The sequence below is a fragment of the Tigriopus californicus genome, chromosome 11 (assembly GCF_007210705.1).
Source record: "Tigriopus californicus strain San Diego chromosome 11, Tcal_SD_v2.1, whole genome shotgun sequence".
In the NCBI taxonomy this organism is placed as follows: Eukaryota; Metazoa; Arthropoda; class Copepoda; order Harpacticoida; family Harpacticidae; genus Tigriopus; species Tigriopus californicus.
In genome coordinates, this window is record NC_081450.1 from 13175409 (window position 1) to 13201188 (window position 25780).

Below are 25780 nucleotides of genomic sequence, written 5' to 3' on the forward strand. Positions count from 1 at the left end.
TTCTTCGAGTGAGAGTGAGCTTTTTATGGGATGCTCGTTAGCGTTTTGAGTTCCACGTTTGGCCTTCTTTTCTAGATCTCGTGCAAAGTCAGTGGGAACAACGCCCAGGACTGAACGATAAATTTCGGGAAGTCTCCATGACATTGTCATTGAACAACGCAATGGGCCCCAAGAATTCCGGAGTGGTGGACTCACAGGTAATGGACAAACGGAATCATACAAAATAAAGCTAGAACCTTTGTGTTCCAATGTTCAACCTTCAACGAAAAAAAGATCCTTGGAACTTGACATGAAACCAAGGTCATAATTGTAAATAGGAGACTCTCGTGCCATTTTGAGCTCTTGAAGACTGTCATAATATGGGTTTTGCACTCTCGCAATTGGATTTCAGGTGATGAAGAATGACTATACGGTAGCGGGCGAGATCTATGCCATCCATGTGGAGACGGTAAACAGTGGCATTCCCTACGCGGATTCATTCTTTGTGACCTCGCATTTTTGTCTCACGCGAGTTTCCAAGGAAACTTCACGACTCGTGGTCTGGTCCAATATCAAATATAAGAAGTCGGTCTGGGGATTCGTCAAATGTAAGAAGAATTCAAGAGTGACGCTCATAGCATCCTTAGATTTGCACCTTTTCCGATGAATGTAGTTGGATTTTTTGCTGTAAGAACTTGTAGTCACTATGTCAGTATTTGAGCAAGTTGTTCCGATATTCATCTTGAGCCAGTTACGAGTTAACTAAGTTTTAGTAATAATCAGGCATTTAATTGCCAAAAGAAATGACCTGTTCTTCCTCACCCTATTTTTTATTCTTGTTTCAATAATACCCTCTTACCTTATACATTACCTTGTGCTTAACCTGGTTGCGAGCAAAAGCTCATGAGAAACTCAAGTGCCCATATTGCCCAACAATGTCCTTTGAATTCGAAAAAGGTGCATTTTTAATCAAAGCTCTTCAAACCCGACCCCATACTCACTCCATTAAAATGGATTCGTTTTATAGCCATACTTAGTTGCACTGCAATCTCAACCCACCTTTTTTTTCACCGGTGCAGCCCAGCACTTCAAAATTACACGAGTTCCATTAGAGAGACAGGAAGTATAGATGCATGCACTCCACAAAATTGAGTAGTACACTAGCACACAGATCATAGCAGATCATAGCAGATCGCTTCCAAATATTTTAACTGGCATTCCATTTATAAAGAGCATTGCCAATTTCCACTTACTGCTTCTGTTTAACAGACCTTGCAAGAAACCGGTCCTCGCTGACTTATTTACTCTTTGTGTTGCAGCAATCATTGAGAAGAACACTTGGCTTGGCCTTGAGGAGTTCTATAATGAACTCTCAAGGGATCTTAAGATTGGAGCAGCTCAACTGGCCGCGGAGTGCGAGGTTCCAAGTTCCTTGGGTGGTCCATTAGGTGCCAGTCCAGTTAATCTCAAACCCACCCATGCCATCCCTGGTCTCCCGGAAGCTGGAGGTAGGCATAATGTTTCATTTTCGTTGGGTTTTATCATCAAGTCCAGACTTAAATCCATTCATTGATCATCGCGATTGTAAATCCAATGTACACTGATGACCTGTCTCCGGTGTTTTAGAACGTCTCTTGGCAGTTGTGAAGTGCTCAGTTTCGGCATCATTGGATAATGGCTTATCAGTTATTTTATGCAAATAATATTACCTGGTGTCACACAGGCCTCTCAGTCATGTGCATTATCTTGAGCTTGTCATGCTTTTTTAAGCTCAGTTGACGTTATTTCGTATAAAATCTGATTATATTGCCCGTGACAAAGGCCATGAGCTCCAAACGAGCCAAAAGTGTCCTCAATTTAAATCTGAAACTAGAAGATGGTTGCATCAAGGAAAAAGACAGTCCCACCTCTTCCTTGGATGAAAGTCGTGAGATGGCTAAATCAATGATGCATTTGAATCACGTATCGAACCATGGGAAATCTGCACCAAAGCCGAAAGAACGAAAACCCTCTCTCATGGTCTTAAAGAATATATTCAAACACGATCCTGCCTCTAATGAAAAATCCAGCAGAGATGACAAGGAGCCTTCAGGGAGTGTGGAACCACAGAGACGGAACCGGAAAACCAGTCTGAGAAAGACGGAAGTGATCTCGCAGAGTTCAGATGATGAGCTTGACAAGCTTGATCATATACGCTCCAGACAAGAAAGGTTCAGTGTGACGGGAGAAAATAAAACAATAAAGGCCAGAACTTCCGGCCATGACTTGCCTAAATCGTCGGGTAGGGTGGGTCTTAATTCAAGTACAAAGAACTAATGTATATGATGATCGTTCCATTAACCTTGTTGAATTTGAATGATAAGACCAATTTGCAAATTGTCTCCTAGAGATAGAGACTAAGAGTACGTTGAGACTTCTATCTTATCCTGGCGCATATCATTTTATTTGACGTGACCAAACAGCGAGCGGTCTTGGTTTACATTGGCATCAAATATTACCGAAAATAAGTGTTTTCCTCTTCAAAGACTAAAACTGTTTTAGAGAAAGTGTCCACGATGAGGTTAAAACCGAAATTTGCCAAAATGAAATCATAATCAATATGAATATGAAGGAGTCAATTTGTTTTTGGGGACATACTCATATGTAGGTAAGAAAAAGTACAGTTTATACTTTCCTTTTGTCCTATTTTAGTTTGGCTGTTTGGACACAGTATTATCAAATTTGAAAGTAATCTGCCAAATCGTTATTGCTCAAAATTCAATTGAAGCGGTCCAAATCACGAGGCAAATTTGATGACTGGAAAGTAGTTTAACAAAAAGGCATAAATGTTGAAAAAGGGCTCCCAAAAAGTATTGTATATTTGTTTGTAAGACACACACAACCCATTCTCTAATTACGCGTATACACCACAAGGTGTCCAAGAGTGCTTTTTTGCAATATACAATAAACATGAAAATGTCACCAAAAACAAACTAGTTCACTTTGGTCTTTCGATTTCAAAAGGTGCCCCCGTATACGATATCATCATTTTATTTTGGCAAATTTCCGTTTATCCTAACCTTGTGTTGTTCTAGCTTATCTGATTTCAAAACCTCCTTGTTCTGTGGGGCTATGATTTGAAGTGAGAGATAAGGACTCGAAAAAAGTGATAGTTTTCGGGTCTCATTCCATTTGTTTAAGTGATGCATGTCTGGTAAGGGTTTCGCAATACCAAGGAGGATTAATCTAGTTACAGTATAGTAAAACAATCCTCTTGGCAGTGAATTTTATCATAAAAAGATTGGTAGTAGGGTCAACAGTGCTGACGAAAGAATAAGTGAAATTTGACTACCATCACTCCAGACGGTTGATTTTACATAACGTATAAAAAAAGGTTAGATTTCCAAGAACATGAGTGTACCTTGATTAATGTGGAACTAGCCTCACCGTGAGGTAGTTCCAAGTATCGTAGCCTTGCGAGGTTCTGCCTCAAATTTGATTCTCCCAAATATTCTTAATCTTCGTTTTTTGCTCGAAAAGACATTCCATGGTGCAAGGGGTCTCATTAATATTCGTCAGAAAATGACACCTTCTCGGAAACCCAGTCTCAAGAATGTGATTTCATTCATGTTTTTGACTCCTTCTTCCTCCTCTTTACATTTCAGAACCTATCTTGAGCCAAGGAATGCCCTTGCCATACACCTCGATTCGGACTCTCCAACCCAATGAAGCCCTCAGGAGCCCTAAATCGACGGCTCCCGAGCTCCAAAACGTCTCCAAAGCGGCTGTGATACTCCTGATATTGTTGCTAAGCGCCAATTGCCTTCTCTACTACAAGGTCTGGTTCCTGGAAACCACTCTAGTGGTCGATCCGAGTCATTCAGAGTCCAACTCGCATCGTGGTAACGGGCCGTCCTCTTTCTACAAACACCTGGATCCATCGCTCTTCTTGGACAAAGATCCCGACTCCCAAACCACGGAACAGTGGCTGGGAATCCTACAACAGCAAGAAATGGTCCACCAACTGGAACTCGAAAAATGGGGCGAAATGCTGGGAGCCGCCACCGAACTTCTCAGAAAAGTAAGTAATAAATTGGTCTTGTGGAATGCGTAATATTATGACATTACGCAATCCGGATTGTAAAATCCGGTTTTAGCAACCTCCGGACTGTTCCTGTGACCGACATCACCATTTTTCTGGTAGATTATGAAACCGTAACAATGACTAATGACTCTAATGAGTGTAGTCAGTAAAATTGATCCTCAACTATATTGTATTATAATATAAATTGAAGAAATATGTATTTTTGTCCTAAAAATATTGTTTTTTATATCTTGACATTTTTGAAGTAGTCTTCTTGATGAATCTCCAGATAAAATTGAACATCTCAGATTCTTGTTTGATTCTTAGAAGAGAAAACCACAAATTTGGAGAAAAACAATACAAAACATTTCCCTCACAAATAATGACTATTTCCAGATTCTGCATCTTGGGTTGGTTCTTATAATCTAAATGGTTTAAAAAAAAAAACAGTTTCAATAGAATCCAAATTGTTCACATGACCGAAGTCTTTATAACATTTCATTGTGACACGCAAATAATAAATGCATTCGTTTGGAATAATGTTTCATTAGGATATACATATAAATTGGTGGATTTTTGATACTACGATACGATGATGTTGGAGCAACAAAAGCATTAGTGCAGAAAACTAAAACAATGCTATCTTTTCTTTGGTAGTACTTTATTGCGACTCTTGGTCATGTTAGTTTGTAAAAATGTTGTATAAAAGTGTATATATCAATATCGCATATAAATCTTAAAACAAGAATAAAAGAATAAATGATCAATAGGAAAAAGTAGTTAACTAGTCTTTTTTCCCTTTGATATCACACTCTAGAGTTAAAGTGAAGAAGGAATGAAAGAGAGTCAATTTTTTTTTCATAAACCAAATTTATGAGATGATTTATTGCAAGAAATATACAGCTTTGGAATACGTTAGCCTGAAAAACTAAGCGACAGGTGAAAGCTAATGCGCATTTATCTATATGAACTTGCAGACTGAGGATTCTTTGTCAAACATTCAGAAGAGCATCCAGCCTCTCACCCTTCAGAAGGTTCGGCAAATGTTACTTCTCCAACCGAATGAGCGATTTAGATCCACGACGATTGCACCGCCAATTGAGAGGGAACCGCCCCCACCAGAACGAGTCGACGAACGTCCTCAAGTGAAGAAGCCGTCAGAAGTGCACCAACCACACCCTCATGTCAAGAGCGAATTGTGATACTAGATACCATTGAGATGGTTACCAATATTATTGATTATATTTACGTACACGTCTATCAATTCCTGTAGAAGGAACTCGATCCAACATTTGGAAATTTGGAACGAATGGTCTTGTTGTCAGCGCAGAGTCAGTTAAACGAGAGAAACGCAATCATTCGGCATTTATGTGCAGTAACGTGTGATCTATTGAAGCAACAGCCATCTTACTCATAACTGCTATTTACATACGATAAGCTTCTGTGCACTTACCCAACGATCCCCCCTGCCTCTGGCTGGGATTTACCTCTTCCATTGGTTATCCACTACTTTTTATTACCACACAACCTGACCTTGACTAAGTAAAAGACCGAAATAAAAGAGATGCGTATACCATGGCACATCACTTGATCTTATTTAAAGGCACTTCAGAAACATTAGTCCACAACATTGTGCAGTTTTGCAATATTCTTATTGTTAGGGTTTGTGATTCGGTTGAAAGCAATATTTCGCAGATGTTTCCAATACGATAAAGAGATACTTAGAAAAATATGAAGTGCTAATGACTGACGAGGCCTCATAGAATAGTCATTTGAAGACGAAGGGCACTCTGACGGCATCCCCTCTTGTGAGATGTGGCAAAGCCTCTCCAATAAGCCATCCCGTTTTTTACACCTTCGGAGAACTACAAACTAGATCTAAAGATATCATAAAAGCTGTCTCTTTCTCCCCCCCATCCACTATTTTGTTGGGAATTATCTACGAATATCATCAATCAGATTTAGACAAAGCCTGGAATATATTACGTGATGGCAGGTTAAAATGACTAAATTGAGTGTTAATTACCACTTTCTTATTATCATCAATGTAAGCTTGGGAAGTGTTGACTTAGGTAAAGTAAGGGAGAATCTAGAACTCCAAGGTTTGTCCCAAATGGAAGTTGGGCTGGATGCCCTTGTATAAATTTAAATGGCCCGCACGATCTTGATAGTCGAGTCTGTTTTATCAGAACAATGTTCACCCTTCAAAAACCTCAGACCTATGTGTCACTGTAAGCAATAATTGCAGTTAAATTTGATCTCAATATAATTTCAATCGACAGCATTTTACCACCTAAAATCATGATATTACAACTTCAAAATTTCATTTGGATAAATTGTGGAGAATCTGACACGGGAAAGCTTTTACGTATACTACCAAATTCTTCTTTAAAAAACATAGTAATAATAATTACGATTCATTGATATTATGTTACATTCCCTAACAATGATTGGCCTTAGCCCATCCAGCGCCTTTGTATTCCTCCTGGAGAATCCTTCGTCTCATTCTCCGAAAACTATGTGGCATGGAAACATGCTTTCATCAGTTGCTGATATACATATAATATAGCATTTGAAATTGATGCAAATGTAATTGATCAAGTTTCAAAAGCAACTGACACAAGTGCAATCAAATTAAGCTTGTCAAAAAACCCACTGGTCAATAAACGAACAGGCATCAACGTTTGAGAGGTTTTCCATGAAAGATAGCTGCAATTCCGTTTCGGTTTCAGCGAAGACACTAATTTGTTGACGGATGTGTTTTGTTTTTGATCCGTCTCATATTTTGAGCAATCCCCAAACATATTACATTTTTATTTCTTTGTTACAAAAGATTGAAGAAACATGTTAGCCCTAAAAACCACCCGCCTGACATGGGGATATTCGTCGAATATCTTATTTAAGCGAGGCATGGCCAAACAGTCCGTCCGGATTGGGTGCGCCTCGGGATTTTGGGGTGACACGCCCACTGCCACCCCCCAATTACTCGAAAATGGGCGAGTGAACTACTTAGTGTACGACTATTTATCGGAACTTACCATGTCGTTATTAACTGCTGCTCATAAGAAAGACCCTAGTTGGGGATACGCCATGGATTTTGTACTGAGTGGAGTGGGTCGCCATTTAAAAACTATAAAAGAACAAGGTTTGACTGTCCAGATGGAATATTTCAAGATCAATTAATTGGATTCGACTAATCGCTTCTTTTCAGAGATCAAGGTCATCACAAATGCGGGGGGTATCAACACGGATGCATGTGTTAAGGCCTTGAAAGCAGCTTGTCAGATGAGTGGGGTGGAATTGAATATTGCAGAAGTCCAAGGGGACAACCTGATCCATCTCAAGGAGAACCTTCTAAAGCTACAAACCATCCAGGAGATGGCAACTGGTCAATCTCTTCCTCAAACAGTAAACTCCATGACCGCTTACTTTGGGGCTGAACCGATTGTCAAGGCCTTGAACATGGGGGCGGATATTGTCGTGACCGGAAGGACAGCGGATAGTGCCTTAGCCTTGGCACCTATCATGCATGAGTTCGAATGGAAGTTAGATGATTATGATCGACTGGCTGCGGGTAGCTTAGCTGGACATCTCATTGAATGTGGAGCTCAGGCGACCGGAGGCACTTTCACAGATTGGCACTTGGTCGATGGGTTTGAATATATGGGATTTCCAATCGTCGAAGTTCAACCGTCTGGCGAATTCATTTTGACCAAACCAGAATTAACTGGAGGATTGGTGAATCAGTACACAGTTGGAGAACAACTCCTCTACGAAATTGGCGATCCTAAAAACTATATTCTGCCCGACGTGATATGTGACTTTTCTCAGGTGCAGATCAAGGATCTGGGTGCTGATACCGTGTTGGTAACCGGTGCCCAAGGTAAACCACCTACGAACTCTTTCAAAATCAGTGCAACCTACATGGACGGCTACAAAGCCAATTGCGTGGCCATCGTTCAAGGTGGCAATGCCACGGCAAAGGCCAGAAAAACGGCAGAAGCCATTCTCTCTCGAAGCCGAACTCTCCTGAAGTTAGTCGGTTTGCCGGATTTTGATCGTCACCACATTTCCATTTTGGGCGCGGAAGACAGTTTTGGGGCCAATGCCTTATCCCAAGAATTTCGCGGTAGAGATGCAGTCATTTGGATGAGTGTACAGCACCAAAATAAGACTGCCTTGGAGATTTTAGGGCGAGAAATCGCCTCGTCTGGAACCGGCATGGCTCCTGGCCTTTGTGGAATGGTGGGTGGACGACCAAAGGCTACCCCTTGTCACAAGCTCTTCTCCTTCTTATATCCCAAGGAGAAAATTGCCGCCAAAATCCAAATGAATGGAAAAGTAGAAGAGATCCGGTTTTCTTCAGAAGGCGCGCAATTCGAAAAGCGCGGGAAGCCGACTTCCAGTGAAGAAACTTATGTTCTACCCACGGGAAAAGAAATCTACATCTTGGAAGATTTAGCCTATGCCAGGAGTGGAGACAAAGGAAATTCCTGCAATATAGGTTTGATTGCCAGACATCCTTCATATTTGCCCTACATCAAGCAACAAGTGACAGAGCAATCCGTGGCCGAGTATTTTAGGCATCTGTTTGACATTGACCAACAGACCCATATTGAGGCCAATGTTACGCGCTTTGATCTCCCAGGAATCCATGGCGTCAATTTTTTAATCGAAAACGTCTTGGATGGTGGCGGGATTGCCTCACTCCGACCTGACCCTCTGGGTAAATCATTCGGGCAAATGCTTCTCAGTATGGAACTGACCAATCTACCATCTTTGAGCGAGATGTCGAAAGTCGAGCAAAAATGATTCATCCTTACAAGTGTCCTTTTATCGGCCTTTGAGCTAAATAAAATGACGCAATTTCATCTTAGAGGCGTGTGTGACATGACTCTTCGAATATCTGGCCTCCAGAGTGCGCTGTCGGTGTTCGTCCGCGACCTCTATCGTCCATTCATTGAGTTGGTTGTTCTCCATCACAAAACTTTTTTCCTTCTTGAATGTTCTCGGTCGGGCTGGGTTCTCCTTCAGCCGAGTTGCCACAGAAAGAGGCTTCCCATAATTTCTGTCCGCGAGAGTTACGAAAGGGTACTATTCAGTATCAGTTGAAATGTTTATCCCCGTATCCCGCGAGAAACTGCAACTGGATTCGCCAATCAATATGAGGTATTTGAGCTTTGTTTACGTAAGACCAAACTTTTGTTGAAAATTTCAAAAGCTTTGAAGTATGTTTCGATTTTTGGCGTAAAGCAGAGTGTTTCTACTCAACAGTTTTTAAGTGTCAACACAAACATATCTACTGCAAATCCGTCCACACTAGAGTTTGATCGTTGTAATCCTGACTTTCAATATTGATATTTGGCTACCTAAAGTTGCTTTTCGCATCCCTATGACCAAAATTTTCCAATTTCATGGTGACTAGGATGGTCGAAGCTGTACCACATTGCTCTTTTAAGTTTATCGTAAATTTCTTAAATTAATTCCTTCCATCCGTCCAAAAACTTTTCAAGCTCTCATAGTCCGTCAAACTATCACCTAAGTCAAACTTCCTGTCTATTTTCATAGCCAACACCCTTTGATCGAATGAAAAATATACATTTTTTCAAATAACCCTCCAGAGGCCGCCAGTCCACCTGCCTCTAAAAACTCCCTGGCCGGAGCGCGCCAATGCCGACCGCATTTTGACCAATCCCGCGCCGCCGCCAACTAACACCGATCGCCGAGTCCTCGCGCGAGTATAAAAAGGCCGTTCTCCTCCGCCGCGAGCTTCAGTGAAGTGCCGCCGTCGGACAGGAAGACAGGAAGTGTTCTCTCTCTCTGAAAAGTTGGAGTTTGGAGACGCGGGGGTAAGGCACGAATCTCGAAGAGCGAGGCACAGAGACGTTGCGTCAGCTGCTTGCTACACTCCGCCCGAAGAAGGAGGGGGCTGTTTGGTGGTGGGCTTAGCTGGCCGGGCGAGGGAGCCATTTTTGGCTGGCTAGCTGTGGCTAGCCCTCCTCCTGTTTTCGGAAGGAGCGTCTGATTGTTGTGGTTGATGTGACCGCGTTGAAACGATCGGGAACACGCCGCGTGAAACGACGCGACTTTTGCGTCAGATGGAACACCTTGGAACCCATTTGAAGTGTGAATTGGGTCATTGAGGATCCCAAGACTCGTTTCATGCTCACGTTTGCCTATGTGAAACGTCTCCTTGAGGCTGTTTTCCTGCCTTGAAGTTTACTGCCTTGTGGACTGAGCTTGTTTATTTGTTATCTTGCAGAATCGTCGCGCATCGTGCCTCAACATTGTTTCGAATTGGATTTGTGAAATCCCCAGCCTCACGGCCTGTGGGTGGGACTCAGTTTTGATCCCTGAAGGACTTGCTTGTGTGTGGGGTGTTGATTTGGGAACAGCCTATCATGGGATTGCCTGCTGAGATTGATCGTGAAATGTCTTCTGTCAGTAATGATAATCATTCGCCAGCCGCTCCGGAAGTTCAAAAGCCCGATCAGAATGGGCTTGGTACTAAAGAGAATAGCTCTAGGATGTCTGAGACGTCACACCAGACCAACGGTTCCACTATTGGACCGATTAAGTCCGAGCCATCCGTTAAAACGGAAACTGGGCCCGGTTTAGCGCAAAGTAACGGGCCCTTAAATGATGGCTCGAGCACCGCGGATGACTCGCTGCATAACGAAAGCAAGCCCGCGGACATAAGTTCGGAAGATGTGGATGTCATGACTCCATTGGAGGGCAACCCGAGCGAAGAACTCCGTCAAACCCAAGCACCTCTGACGAATGGTCCAATTGAGCCGGAAGTGAATCTGAAGGCCAAATTGAAACGCGTTCGAACCCATGTGGTATCGGCCTTATTCAAGCATCCCAAGTCTGTAGCCTTCCGAGAACCCGTTAACGCCAAGGCTTTGGGTATTTATCCCATTTACTTTAATGTCATCAAGCGTCCAATGGATCTGGGGACTGTTCGGAAGAAGATCGATCGCGGTGATTACCAGTCCAAGGCTGAGTGTTTGTCCGACATCAACCAGATTTGGATCAACGCCAAGACCTTCAACCTACCCGGGCACTTTGTTCACGAGGCCGCCAAGATCATGGAGAAAGTGACCAAAGACAAGTGGTTCAAATTGGAGCAGGATGAGCGTGCGGGTTTGTATGCCGAAGAAGATAGGGCCAAAGCTCAAACCACCAAGAAGAGATCCACACCCAAGGACCCTGTCAAGGCCCCCAAGCTCACTACTACCTCGCCCAATAAAGAAGCCCGCAAGAGAGTAGCTCGTAAAATGTCCACAGGCTTGCCCGGGGAACTCAATCAACCTCAGCAGCTGAAAAAGAAGTATGTTGAGAATCTTAGTGATCAGATGAAACAATGCGACTCCATTCTAAGGCAGGTCATGGCCGAAAAGACGCAATCCGAACCCTTTCTACATATCGACGCTTACCCCGGGAACTCACGTGCTACAATTGATCTCTACACTGTTCAGAGTCGTCTCCAGAATCACTTCTACCGACATCCTCTGCAATTTGCCAACGACGTCCGAAGAATCGTCACCGAGACCTACAGATACAACCCCGAGGAAAGTCCCCTCTGTTTCAAGGCCAGTGGACTCCATCACCGATTTGAGGTGCTTTTTTCGCGTGTAGACTTCGAACCCGTGGACAATCCGGCCAAGTATGATCCTCTGAACGTCACTATGAACGAGGATGAAGCCATGATCCAACACTTGATGGGTGCTCAAAATCAAATCGTGGCCATTCGTGAAAACGTGGGCCTCTTGATCCGAGACCTCCCCGTAATCACCGGGAAGCCTCGGCGTCCCACAAAGACTGGAAATTCCAACCGTGGAGGTGGAGCTCCAAGGCGTGCTGCGGGCACTGGAGCCGGTGCAGGCAAAGGTAAACGTGCCCGTCCCACTGGAGGTGCTGCCAATCAGTCTGGTGCCAAGAGGCGGAAACCGAATGGTGCCCTAGGCCCACCTCACTCCCAACCTGTCCAGCTTGAACGCCATAACCTGACCGTAGAAGAGTCTCTGGCTCTCCGAGAGCAAGTAGCCCAACTCCGCGAAGACCAGCAGCAAAAAATCGTCGACATCATGTTAGCCAATAAGGAAACTCTCACCACCGATGCCAATGGCTTCACCGAAATTGATCTCAGCAATTGCTCTGCCCTGACCGTTTCCCAAATTCAAGCATTCATCTTAGGTGCCCAGCAATCCCAGATACGGCAAAGTGTAGCAGCACCTTCCCCTGTCAAGAAACCGCCCAAGACCCCGAAGAAGTCAAGTCCGAAGAAGGGGAGTGGAGGACACCTGTCGGATTCCAGTTCAGATTCGGACAGCGACGATGACTCGTCCAGTTCGAATTCCTCCAGTTCAGATAGCGAATGAGAAAGAACAGCTCGCCGAGTGTGAGAGAAAGGTCGATCAGACAGCAAGCCTTGTTATGTTCAACCCCGTACAATTTCCTCCAAGAGATGATGGAAACTTCAGAAAAAAAGCACGTTTAACCAATTGATGATGGAGTACAAACCCACTTTTTTGATTCATATTTTCACTCGGAAAAAATCATTTTTGTCTCTTCCGCTTTTGGTTCCCTAACCATGAAAAAATAATATGCTAATGTATCCGAATTGAATTCATTCAGAAATAGAAATCCAAGAAACAACACGTTAGAAGCATACCGTCAAATATTTATTCATGGTAAAGTCTTCGAAGTCTTCGAAACGAGGAGCATTAACACTCCCTACATTGCGTGTTAGTTGTAACATAATGTACAGCAGACATTTTCGAACTGAATACCAACCAAACCACATGACTGCAGCAATGAGCTCTCCATCTTCTTTGTTACTCGTGTCCTCTAAAACCTTCTGAGCCTCGTTTTCTCCTCTCTTCTGTATTCACTTGCCCCCAACAATGTTGATTACATGTTATGTGAAATACATGATACTAATTCCAAACACTAGCACTACGTCATTTTGAAACTCTCTCGTCGGAAAGTTTCGAGTTCGAATTCTACTAAACCTCTGGGTTTCTCCTTTCTCTGGCTTCCTTCACAGAGGATTTTCATACATATTTTTTTGTATTTTGTTTTCACGGGCTTTTCTAACCGCTACAAGGAACGCGATCTCTAATACTATAAAAATGAAGATTTTTTCTAATTCCTACCATTTAAGCTTTATGCACAATTTGGTCTCCCAACGAATTTGAGTTGGCAGACCGGGCTAATCCTTGAATTTTCTAGGGTTAATCTGGTGCTTCATTACGTTTTTTTACCAAATCTGACTTCTGAATGCTAACATCTTCGTACTCTCTACGAATATTAGGGGCAAGTGATGTAAACAACGAAAAAGCCCGAAAAAGCAAAGTGGAAAACTTCATTGCTTTAACTAGGCTGGACTCTCGAGAGCTGGTAAATTGCTCTCAAAAGACTCATTTAGCCTCGACGGTCCCTAACATTGGCCGCTACAATCATGGCTTGGGAAAAACTCAATAAAGCTTCTTTTAAATAACTCATAAATATTCTTTTGGCGATCTGAATTTGTTTGAAAACAGCGGAGTCTTCCAAGTTTCTTCAATGTTCCATTTGCCCCGTCCCCCCTCACACACATGGAATTTTTCATTAAAACTAATAGTTCCAAGAAATTTATTTTTTTGGGGGTTGATAAAAAAAAAAAAAATCCCGAGCCTTGATTATTTCTTACTCTATTGAAAATTAGCCTAGTGAACTCTCAAAAAATGGTGATGAGTAGACCTCAAAAAAAAGTTGCCTCCTTAAGTTGAGAAAAATGGGAAAAAGTCAAAAACGCAAGAAATAAGTTGTGGAAATGTGCAAAAAAGGTGTAGATATGCAAAAAAAAGATGGAATAATGCAAAAAAGAGCTTTTACAATGGTGAAAGGGTTGCTTTTAGTCCATTTTAGTCTCTTTGTTGCAGTTTATCTGCTTCAAAATCAAGGCCCCTAACTGTATTTACATGGCTATCCATTGAGTTCACAAGATTTTTTTGTAATTTTCCACATTAGGACACGTTTTCAATTGATACAGATGTCACGGTAAACAACGGGCTATCTTCTAGAGGCTACTGCTTTGGTGCTGAGGGTGTTTTTGGTCACAAAATAAGTGTGAGTTCGATCAAACCCATGACTGCAGATGCAGCTCAACTGCAGCTCTTTTTTGCAGATTTTCCCAAACTGAAAAATATAGTTGAATTTGATGCATTCAATTCGTTGATAGACCAAATATTGCATAGAGTTTAAATGGCACAAGGTAGCCAAATTCATACTTTAATAATAACCTTTTATTGCTCCCATCTTACGACTCCATCCCATTGCTTTGTAAACTCCCATCAACGGCTGTCCAAATCTTTCATTTTGATTATACCTGGGATTACATTCTTTGGAGCGGTTATTAAAACTAGAAAAAACAAAAAATGCTGCAAGGTTCTGGCTACCGATTTAATCAATCTTTCATATGATCATGTTGCACAGAAGAAAATAATAAAAAGGTCCCAAAAAAGGAACAAGTTGAGAAGGACGCAGGTATGGACACAAATGACAATGTCCTAATATTCTAGAAGTAATGAGAGAAAAAAGATTGAAAAAGAGTCAAGAAAAATGAAAAATGGCTAAAAAAGTGAAAAGAAAAATGGAAATTTAGCTCAATTTTATTTAAGTTCAAAAAAAATTTCAATTTTGAATTTTTGTTATTTTCAATTTTTTTCTAGGTCTGGTGATGAGTCATCACTAGTGTTCTCAAACTTCGCAAATAACATTTATTTTAATCCTGGGCCCTTAATTGGATCCTATTGCAGCATGAACCTTGATTTGCATCATTTGCATCTTCGGTACGTTTTCGCATTTTTATGCGTTTTGGGCTTCTTTTAACTGATTTTGTTTGGCCCGAAAATTTGCGTTTTCGTTATTTTGATGAGAAATTGGCACCCCTGACGTATGTCTGCACTTAACAATTCAGGGTCCCGTCTGCCATCTCTTTCCTAGGACACAGAGGATTATACAACACACACTGGAAAATGTTGGATGAGCACATTTTATTAAAAAGAACCTCGTAAACAGCAACCCACTGAGCACTTTCAAAGAATGGCAGTGGTTAAAGTCGGTTTCTAATAATATCAAGTAGGTTTTCTAGGGTATAAAAGCTGGTGATCTCCCGGATAGACTTGAATTTTCCTTCTATGCTGTGATCTCAGTACCCATCCCAGACACCCTGACACCAGTCATCCAAACTTAAAGTGTCCCTACTGGCTTTTGATTACTTAGGGGGGGAGGGACAAGTCAAAACTGTTGTATTGACAACACCTCTGATTGTTATGGAAGTTAAGTCTTAGATTACTGCTCAGATACTGATACACTGGAATCAGAGCATACATGTATTAGAAAAAATATGTGTCCAACTTAACAAATTGCTTAAAGTACCTTAGTATGCGATAACAATAAAAAGCATCTTTGAAGTTTATTTGCATCCTTGGCTTGATCTTTTGCATCTTTATTTGCATGTTGAGGTCCTTTTTCTGCATAATTTTGATAACCCTAGTCATCACCCATCAGTCAGCTCCTACTTAAAAGGACCCAACAGGCACTGAGTGATAGGTGAAAGACAAATTTCAACATCAGTAGAAAGAAGACTGACCTGGCAGTCCCTCTACCTTGCTTAGTTTCAATGATATTCTAGGTAGTTTTTGTTGGAATTAATGTGTACCGTTCATTCTTTTTCTCCTATTAACAGGTTTCGTGCCTACCTGATGTTATGTTGCGTTTTGTTCCCGCCAGGCTTTTTATGATGCAATAACCACGTGCAAGTTATTCCAGAATAAATCCAAATATACTAAGTCCCAAGTCTGTTCCGTTCGCCAATTTCTAATAGTTTTAAGAATGAAAGCCATGGTAATGCATCAGGTTTTCTCATTTCAATATGTTAATAAATTCATGAAAAATCATGGTTGTGTTCAAGCATCATAACTTGTTGGTCCCTATAGGAGACGATATTTCCAAGATCAGACAGCCCAAATGAAATTGGGAAGAGGCACTGTAAATTAGTAAATCAATTATTCGTGACATGCCACGAAGGCAATCTATTTCCCGATCCTTTTGTTACTTGGGTTACTAATTAACAAAAATCCCAAAACAACTTCAAACGAGAGAAATCTGCACAATTGCCCCTATGTTTGGGAGAGGTTGCTTGACAAAGCGCCCTCTGTAGTGCAGAACGTGGACCATATCGTGTAGCGGATGAAGTTTACGATTTTGATTTTGCATCAAATTTAGATGAAGTGCAGAGCAGAAGGGCAATTGCAAATCTAATCAAATAAAATCGAATGATTCAGAGGTTACTTCATAATCAAAGTCTTCTTAAGGGCCAGGAACTTTATGATCATGCTATCCTGTAACTCTTCCCAAAAATCATGGTGGGTCAATTTCAATGAGTTGAAAGCGTATCAAAATTATTTGAGTTAATAAATTATTTTTCTTGAACATGATAGCTTTGTGATGTTCTTAGGCATGATTTTAAATCTCTCGATCATAGTGACTATTTAAAAAACAGTAAAGGACAAAATCAATTCCGATGTAAATCCAGTTAATTCGCTTGCCCAAGGTCTCGGATTTTAATCTCATGTGCTAAATAGCACACTTAAGGGTTAGTTTGTTCTTGTGATCCAGGAAAATGCTTGGTCGAATCCGCACTCGAGTCTTTTCTGCCGAATTTAGAGAAATTGGCCTGTAGATTAAAAATTGATTTATTTGTTATTAATAGCCCTTATCAATTATTTATCAACTAAATCCAGTCAACTCGATTGCAATATCACAGTTTCATTAACTACTTTACTTATCGTCTATTTATCATATCAAGGTGCATGTATGATTTTTGCGTACGTTAAGGAAATGACATGACCAAAAGGGTTCCAATAAGGACATAACATTTCTTGATGAGAAAAGATAATTTGATACTCTAAATCTTCTCACCGAGTACATCTTCTTCACTTCATGAGTTAGGAAACAATCAGATGATACACCTCGCAATCCTGAGGGTACGTGTTGTTTTTATCTTCCACGATTTCAACGTCGTCATCATTTCTTTTTCTGTCATTCTCGTTATGGTAAATGTCATCAGCAAAGCATTTCCAACTCAATTTTTACATCCAGTACATTTCAAATAACTTTTTTAACAATTTTCCCCTCGCCAGGTTTTGTTCCCCAAACATTTTTCTTTTGCAAAATATTTTTTTTTTCTGATCGAGATCGAATTCAGAACATGTTCTAGTTTACCAAGGAGAGGTAAATGAATTGGGACAACTCTTTATATCGTCTCTAAGAGTTTGTGGAAACCCTTCATCTCCGGTCAAAGTCACGTGTCTTGCTCCGTTATGAACTTCAAACAGGGAAAAACAACCAGAATGTTCCATGGTCCATGTAACAAACAAATTACGATGACGACCCTGAGCAGCACTGATTATGTGCCTGGTGGTGTCGTAAACCATCACTTGTCCTACAGTATTCGATAAATTGCATCTTTGCAAGGGTTTTTTCCATTTACTTTACTTCGATGCGTTTAAGATATTAACATTCTTAAGCAATCAGCTTACGACTGAATGTCATTTGCCTGCTTGTGATGGTAACTAATATCAGTAATGTGAGCATCCCTAATCTACTCTTGCAGTCAGTCTCACTCAGATGGTGGACTCTAACTTTCCACGTGAGTCTCATCGCTCATCGTCAAGTTCTAAATCTTCGGATAGTACTTTACTTTATCGCACTTGTTCGTGTGCGATACCCTTAGTTGTGTGTGTTCTGGTTTGACATTGGTTGGGATAAGAGGTGGGCAATTATCCTTGATGATGATGGTACGAACGATAAAGACGGTCCAGGATGATGTACGTATCAAGTCACCCGAGCGAATTACTCTCTTTCTTTCTCTCACCCTCGAGCGGTTGCTTGGCTACTTGATTGGGATGAAAGTTTCCATGCAAGAGGGATTTCGCATTACTGCTATCAGTTCAAAAGCATCTTGCAGAGTGGACGGTAGTGTTGAAGCGCTCTCTCAACGAAGCCGTACGGAACCAAAGTGATCAGATTAAAATCTGCAATCAACAGATTAAAAGGTAAAGAGTGTAGATCTTGATATTATCAATAGAATTCAGGAAGGCATTTTTTAGACTTAATGGAATGATTAGTAGTTGGTGACGTATGCGGAATTGAACCGATATGAACACTTTTAGAATGAGCATTCTCACTTCTTCCCTAAGCAATGATTAGTGTCTCACTGGGACGATTTTTTTCCATATTCTGACGTTGATTATCATTGTATAACCCATAAATTCAATTTTGGTTCATACGATCGTCAAATGATGATGAACAAATTTTTGAAAAATATGCTGAGTATTTTTCTTTAAATTCCAAGCTTTCTGACAAAAAACAATTGTTTGATTTGTGTACTGAAGTTTTTTTTTTAATTCAAAATGACAATAAGTACTATCTTATTGTGTTTTGAAATAAGCGTGGTTGTGTGTAGAACGGCTTATGCTTACTTAAAATTCAACATTCATTGAGTCCTCGGTTCAAAGTGCTATAGCTTTTATAACAGTTTTTAAGATCCAATTTGAATCCCGTTAATGAAGGTCACAATAGATATCAAAACAATTATCTGATTTCCTGTTTAAGATTTTGAATTAGTTATGAATTATAATTAATTATGCAACAAGATCCTTTGTGTGAACTTTTGATAATTGATTTTAAGGACTCAGTTGAGCTTGTAACGTACAGCACTTGAATCAATGAGTGCATTCAATGATGTCATCTTTCATTCCTCCGAGCAATGAAACGGATTCAAATCTGCTCTTTGTCATGACTGCTACAGAGCATTAGCGTCCTATATCTGATAGTAACCGGGTACCCCCACGTGGTTTTGTGAACGCAAATTTTGAAATGCGACAGTACTAAATTTTACCCAACCACATTTCGAAATGTGCTTTCACGAAACTATCTGATACTCGTAGTAGATGCAACTGGGTAAAAATCGCATCTCAAAATATGCGCTCACGAAACCATGTGGGGGTACCCCATTGACGGAACATACGAACAGGGTTAAAAAAAATTTCTCTATGCCGAATCGATCACTTGAAACTTTCAAATCAATTCGAACTTTTCCCAGAATTAGACCCCTCATTGTTTCAAAGATGATAAGGAAATAATTTCTGTTCGTGGAAATCGCACACATTTATACATTTGCACGCTATGGATACGGCCAGAAAGTTGAGTCATGGCCATCTCAAGATCTGACCAACTCCAATCCAAAATCCATTACATGGTAACTTCTCCTTTCTCTGTCTTGTTTTGGCCATTTTCTCGAAGCACTTTTGAAATGTGAGCCGTCCATCAACCAAGAACCTCTGGGAATACCTGTTACATTAATATTAGGTTGTCTTTGCACAAACTCATACGTTTGCAAATGAAGATTCTCTCATGTGTTGTGTTTGATTGCAGATATGAACTTGAAACTACTCTTCCTATTGGGAACAGCTTTTGCCCATGATATGTCTCACATCAAGGCTCCAGATGGAGACGTTGAAGAGTTTGTGCCTGAATCCATACGAAATGCTCGGACTCCAAAGATCTTGGAAGCAAATGGCCGAGTCAAACCGATTGAAGAGAACGATGAGACTGTTGAACTCGATCCTCAATCAGAAATCCAAGGCAATCGTGATCCCAAGCAGTTTTGGCCTTTGCCCCATTTTTATCCCAGGTAACGTTTCCACGACTGAGTTATTTCTTAAGGTTTAAGTCTGTTTATGCCAGAATTAGTTTCTAAATATCATTTTTAACGATGATTGAACGTATGATTGGGTACCCATGAAAAAAGCCAAGAGGCCTATGGGGAAACCCGGGGCATGACCCTTACATTTTCGTACACATACAAAGGAATCCCCGAAATACCTTTGATACAACTTTAAATTCAGCTTCCTGGAGAATAACAAACTTTGCAGATAACCTGTATGAAATATCCAAGACATAATGCAACATAAAAGATGGGTTGAGTCTTCAAAACTAGCTTGATAATGTGTAGCTGTAAGATAATTATATATTTACTGAAGTGTTTTCAGCATTTTTTGACGGACTCATAGTGTTTTTTTTTCATGCAATATCCATCTCATCCACAGTAAAGAAGATTCGGTGGATTTGAATAGCCCTTTTTGACCGGGAATTATAAACGAAAAGGTTTTGAAAAAAAATGTTGTGGCACACATCAATATCCTCATGAAATTATTTTTTGTTATGATAAGAAAACATTATAAAAATAATGTTTTTAAAATCATATTTTCACGATTAATTGTCCTCCTCCCATTCAAACTGATTGCACCAAAATACGCCAAAGTAATGCCTGATATCTCAATTAGCTTGCATAGAGCAAGATATTTCTTAATCTTTGATCTTCTTTGATGCCAAATATTGCACTTTTATTATAAATTGCTCCGTGACAATGGCATCCAGAATCAGAGGTGATTTGAAATCATGATAATCAGAGCGTAACCAATTTTTATTGACCATTTGCTATTTACACATCGCTTGTTGAGGGGAAAAATCTCATTTCCAACACCTACTCATCAAAACTGCTGGCTTGTCATTCCTGGAAAAATCTCGTCGAATGATTTCAACGAGTACAGGAACGTGACAATAAATCAAGAATGGTCTTGAGGTGATTGTATTAGTCCACAATTATAAAGCCCTCGTTTGCTGGGATCTGAAATGACCATAGGATAATTTATTGCCCATTAAAATCTCAAATCACTTTCCTTCTGTTTCAGAGGGCAATTTGGCGTCCCCTCGGTTCTCTCATCCCGGATCAACATCCCTCCAATGGCTTATCAATTCCAGCCACTAGAAAACGGTAATCACCAGCTCTTTCCCCCTTGAAAGATTGCAAAATAATTGCTCTCATCCAAGGTTTTTGTAGATCGAAGGTGATTGGCTCAATTCCCCATCTTGTTGAACAAGAAACCTGTAGATGCAGAGTGCCAGGTGTCCTATTTAGACGCATACGCATTTTGAAAGTTAGTTTTCTTAGATATCCAGACGAAACACTAAGATGGAAATACTTGGATAATGATGCTCGATTTGAAACCGGTGAAACAAAGGGAGGTACAAAAAATGTCAGTGACCTCAACAACAAAGTTCGACAACAATTCAATCCAATTTGGACTATTAAGGACCTCAAGGGGTCCTGCACCCAAGATATGTTTCCTACTTTTAGCAATAATCATAAAGCCGAGGTCTATGTTTTCTATTAAGGTGGAGACCCTAGTCACAGACCAAGAGCTTTCTTGTCTTTATTCAATGACGAGTTCAGTCTGAAGGGTTCTCGCTTAAGGATTTTACCCGGATAAGTAGTCCAAATCTAAATTCCTTGGACCTAAGTATGTCATGAAGGCTTGTTTTTGTCCAAGATTTCAATGTGAATGTTGTAGAAAATCAACGTGGAGTTCCACCAGAGCCAAACGGTAGAAACTGGTTTCATGGCCACCTGTGAATTGTTTACGGCGGTTGAAAAGTGAAACTTTTATGCTAGGTAATTAGTGACATTTCTTAAGTAGTAACACATTTATTTGTACAGCATTTAACGACAAATATTTTTTTCATTTCCATTTTACGTTCGTTAGTTATGACTCGATACAATATGAGCTCAATGAGCGTTTGTGTACAGATGGGGCATTTTGTTCACCTGAGTGTTGTCCTGTTGCGTCGCATTAAAAGTTAGACACTTGTCTCTTTTCTAGTTTCGAACCCATTCCCTGTAGGCGTGAAATAGTTGAAATTGATCCGGAAGTTGTGATTTAACGAAGTTCTTATATACTATGCACGACAATATTTCGAGTCAACTTCCAAAATCCCTCCTTCAGCAATCGCTTTCTTTTTTATCACTCACCTTGTCCATCATTTCATCCTAATAAAATGTAGTACAGGATAAGTTATTTTCACTCCTAATGATTTTTTTTTCAATTTGTTACTCACCATGTTATAACACAATTTACTAGTTTGATATTTTCAGGCGGTATTGTAAAAAGCTCTTTCATAAACCAAGAAATATTGCTCACTAATAATCAGGGCATTAGTTGTTCCTCAATAAATGGAACGAATTACACTTACAAATACTTTGGTCAAAAATAGTAATTGTAACGTTATCGTTACAATTACTTTTACTAAAATTTGAGGTCACCAATATCTTATGGTTTTGCAAAATCAAAACTATATTTCACAAAAGAAATTTTGTCTTTGGCTTCAAGCAGTCCTAATGCGTAAAATTTGAAGACTTTGTGTCATCGGTTTTCAAAAATGAGCATTGGTATTTAATTTTGGCATAGTTGTTCAAAATGTACTTTATTATAATGCTTTGAGGAATCGAGATTGGGACCCTAGATGGGGTAATAATTGTTGAGGGTTGAAACAATGTCGCAAACGGCATAATGGAAAAACAGTATTAGCAATTGTCAAGTCAGTAAAATTTCCTTGTTTGATGGCTTAAGCCATGGAAATGTGGAGTCTTGGGAAATTTGATGTATTATGCTCAAGCCAAAGGAAGAATTTCCTTGCTCCTCTGAACTGGGTCTTCAGTCCAACGGAATTTGATTGAGAATATGTGTACAATAAAGTAGCAAATGCAACAAGATTTAAAAACAAAAACACCCTCAGAGAGTATAGTAGTTAAAAGCCAGCACAATTTTCAACCCTGACTTTCATTGCTTATAATATGCTAGATGGATCGAGGCTCTGTTGAGCCTCACGTTTCCTCAACTGTCATGAGATAAACGAAATATTAAAGGCCACTTTGGAAGTTAAAAAAAAGGAACTAGTAACGAGCAACTCCTTTAGTTTTTGGGTCGTTCCATTTACATCATTTTAAAATGTAATTGAATCACAGCTCCTTTTTCGAAAAAAGGAACGTATTACTGTAATTTCGTTGTTTGTAATTTCATTACTAATGCCCTGCTAATAATTCATTTCGTCACTTCATTTTTCCTTCTTTTCAGCTCAAAGTGAATCCAATGAGGATCTAACTGCCAGGGTGGCCGAAACGACACAAAATCGGCCTTTTTCGTTTGCGGATGACGCAACAGCCGAGGAAGAACGCGTGATTGTGGAAAGTGTGAACGAGCTCATTGGCGCCGTTGGGCGGCAAGCCATCGGTTCCCATATCTACGCCGAATCTGACGGTCCTGGAGGGCAAAACTCTGGACTCCCAAATCTTCGGCCTTTGGATGATGACGTCATTCTTCCGGGGCGACCAAACCTTGAACCTGTTGAGAGTGTCACTTCTGACGATCCCTTTGAATCTTTTGTCAGACCGCAAGGTAAACGACGAACGAATTGAGTTTGGATGTCTGTATAATGAATGTGTTTCAGAATGTTGCTTATTTGTTTTCTTCGACGGGTCGGCCTACTACTTTGACGACTATTTGAGAATGCTAACTGGTCACTATCGACTCATGTACGGAACGGTCAATGGTCACCCTCACTACGTTGCACGTGGTTGCAAGGAAGCAGAACTCTATGGACCAAATTGCAGCTACATTTGGCATTCAAAGTAAAAACAAAAGGCTTGTCATTGGCTTTCTTCAGAGTGATGCTTTCATGCAAATCTAATTTCAGTTACGGATGGATCATTGGTATTGGAACATATATTGGACAAACGAAAGGAGTGGCTTATACTCGAACTCAGTCTCAATGCCCTACATCGTCGGATTCAGGTTGGAGATATTTGAACAAGGACTTGGATTGGAAGGAAAACGGAAACATTGTCTTGGAATGTGCCTCGTAAATTGCTCAAAACAGACACCAAGGTGTCAATCTTTGATCTTCTCCACATACCCAATTGATCAATTTTAGCACAATAGAAATAAATACATGTATATATGACCTCACTTTTGTCGAATGGCCATACCTTGCATTCAAAGCCTTAGAATTAACAATGATTGGTTCACTCATGAAGTTAAGCATTCCGTGGAGACATGGTTGCGCAAAAAATGTCTGGGATGTACATACATGGTTCCAATTGTGGTTCAAAAGGTCTGGAGGTCAATGGTGGCTACTCAAGCACTTCCAAAATTTACACAAAACCATGACCATGAAGATGAATGTTTCATTGTTGGTAAGGGGATATGAATGACCCAGGTAGATCCCTCTCTCCAACCAAATGACTCAAATTCTTCAAGTTTAGTAATGAAGCTATTGAGATCTATAAATCAGTCAGGATTGAAGATTTTCGGGTGAGGAGAGTTTTTCCGCCGTTTAAAAAAAATTCAAGAATGAGCTGATTTTCCACAATTGTCGCATGAACGTACGTTAAGTATTTCATGTGATCCAGCCTTGGCAATTCTTTCCCAAGAGGTACCTTGATTTCTCGTTAAAGATTTTCATGAATATCCGGGTTAAACGCCATAAGCATAAATGACGGCTCGTGGAAAAGGTCCACACAAACGGTCACCAATTGTTCCCACTGAAAATCTGAATCTCCGGATGGCTCTTATATTATATCTGCTTTAAATAAACGTCCATGAAGCCTCTCGGAAGGATTCTGGAATCATAATCAGCCTCGTAATTTACTCCTTCCAAACCATGTCTTTACAGTCTAGGACCGACTGAGAAGGGTTTAACAGTGGGAAGTAAGGCCAGAGAAAAGGAACAAAATCAGTGACCCACCGTTTAATTGTGTCACGAAGCAACCCTTCAACCTTAACCTTGCCTCGGAATCCAATGTCACGAATCCTATGCAAAAAAGGCCATGATCTAACTTGTCAAGGGCCTTGGCAAAGTCGAGATAAACTACATCGACTGATTCATGGCTCTCTAGTCACTCAATAACCTGCTCTATATGTTCAATTAGTTGAATTGTATTCAACATGAGCCCTCTCCGCTTCTTTCCTCTGACAAGTAGATATTTTTTCAAGTTGAATGTACCATGAAGAATTTCGCGTCAGAATCCAGGTTTTTTTTATCAACCTGTAAACTGAATTCATTTTTATGAATCGAGTTCTTTGTTACGTCACCCAACCTGTTGGCCTCAGACAAGATTAAATTCAGCTTCCATCCAAAGAACTCTAAATCGATTTGATGACTGGAAACACCCACCAAAGAACTGTAATATTTTAAGCAACAAGGCTTATTCATGCGACAAGTGTAGTTTCGAAAAGCTTTTATTAAACTCTGGGCCAATGTAACATATTCTAGAATATCTTTAATTCGGACTTTTTTAACGCCATTAGGAATCGAATCCCCAGTAGTTCAAGATGAAAGAGTTATGTAGCTTATTTACTTTTGATTCATGCACCGGTAATGTCTGATCCATCAACGATTAATGTTGGCGGATCTGGCTAGCCCTTGAATATAGGATTGATCTGAAATTTGGATCAAAACCTTGGACAAAATTCCAGATCAGCCCTTTATTCAAGGGCTAGAATGATTGGACTCATCAATCAGGTTTAAGCTTGGTGAAAAATGACATGAACTTCTGACGTAGTAGTCAAGAGCAAAATGAGTAATGTCAGTATTAGTGCTGAGGTGAGTCCGACGTACGAGTCCTCTGATTTTTTGATTTTATGCTGGACTCGTCGAGTCCGGTAGAAGACTCGAGTCTATTACTAGACTCAGGTCTTACAAAAAGACTCGTCTTGCAAAATTCTAGGAAAAACTGGCATTTTTTTTCTTCACGAGTCCGGACTTGAGTCCTTTCTAAAAGGTTTA

General features: G+C 40.4%; 4 protein-coding genes across 5 annotated transcripts in view; all 4 read left to right on the plus strand.

The window, feature by feature from the left end:
• The window catches only part of LOC131889926 (protein Aster-A-like), a 29777-nt gene extending 24154 nt beyond the window's left edge, over nt 1–5623 (plus strand). Inside the window, exons 11-15 of the mRNA XM_059239154.1 lie at nt 76–197; nt 392–587; nt 1299–1487; nt 3624–4039; nt 5020–5623. Of these exons, the coding sequence (XP_059095137.1) occupies nt 76–197; nt 392–587; nt 1299–1487; nt 3624–4039; nt 5020–5244 (1148 nt within the window). The 3' untranslated portion in view covers nt 5245–5623. The remainder of the gene's footprint in view (nt 1–75; nt 198–391; nt 588–1298; nt 1488–3623; nt 4040–5019) is intronic.
• Nucleotides 5624–6580: 957 nt separating this feature from the next.
• On the plus strand, nt 6581–8918 carry LOC131889928 (uncharacterized). Its single transcript, XM_059239157.1, has 2 exons — nt 6581–7187; nt 7254–8918. The coding sequence occupies exons 1-2, from the start codon at nt 6887–6889 to the stop codon at nt 8852–8854; spliced, it is 1902 nt and encodes a 633-aa protein (XP_059095140.1). The 5' UTR covers nt 6581–6886; the 3' UTR covers nt 8855–8918.
• Nucleotides 8919–9734: 816 nt separating this feature from the next.
• On the plus strand, nt 9735–12705 carry LOC131889927 (bromodomain testis-specific protein-like). 2 transcript variants are annotated; one of them, XM_059239155.1, is made up of 2 exons: nt 9735–9891; nt 10305–12705. In XM_059239155.1, exon 2 carries the CDS (start codon nt 10444–10446, stop codon nt 12424–12426), a length of 1983 nt encoding a protein of 660 aa, XP_059095138.1. In that variant the 5' UTR covers nt 9735–9891; nt 10305–10443; the 3' UTR covers nt 12427–12705. The 2 variants fall into 2 exon arrangements, with proteins under 2 accessions (XP_059095138.1, XP_059095139.1); XM_059239156.1 differs by lacking the exon at nt 9735–9891 and adding an exon at nt 9912–10166.
• A 5312-nt stretch (nt 12706–18017) lies between these two features.
• LOC131889935 (uncharacterized) lies at nt 18018–23961 on the plus strand. The gene is made up of 6 exons (XM_059239165.1): nt 18018–18150; nt 19532–19790; nt 20851–20933; nt 23071–23391; nt 23444–23624; nt 23690–23961. The coding sequence occupies exons 2-6, from the start codon at nt 19534–19536 to the stop codon at nt 23856–23858; spliced, it is 1011 nt and encodes a 336-aa protein (XP_059095148.1). The 5' UTR covers nt 18018–18150; nt 19532–19533; the 3' UTR covers nt 23859–23961.
• Nucleotides 23962–25780: the final 1819 nt, after the last annotated feature.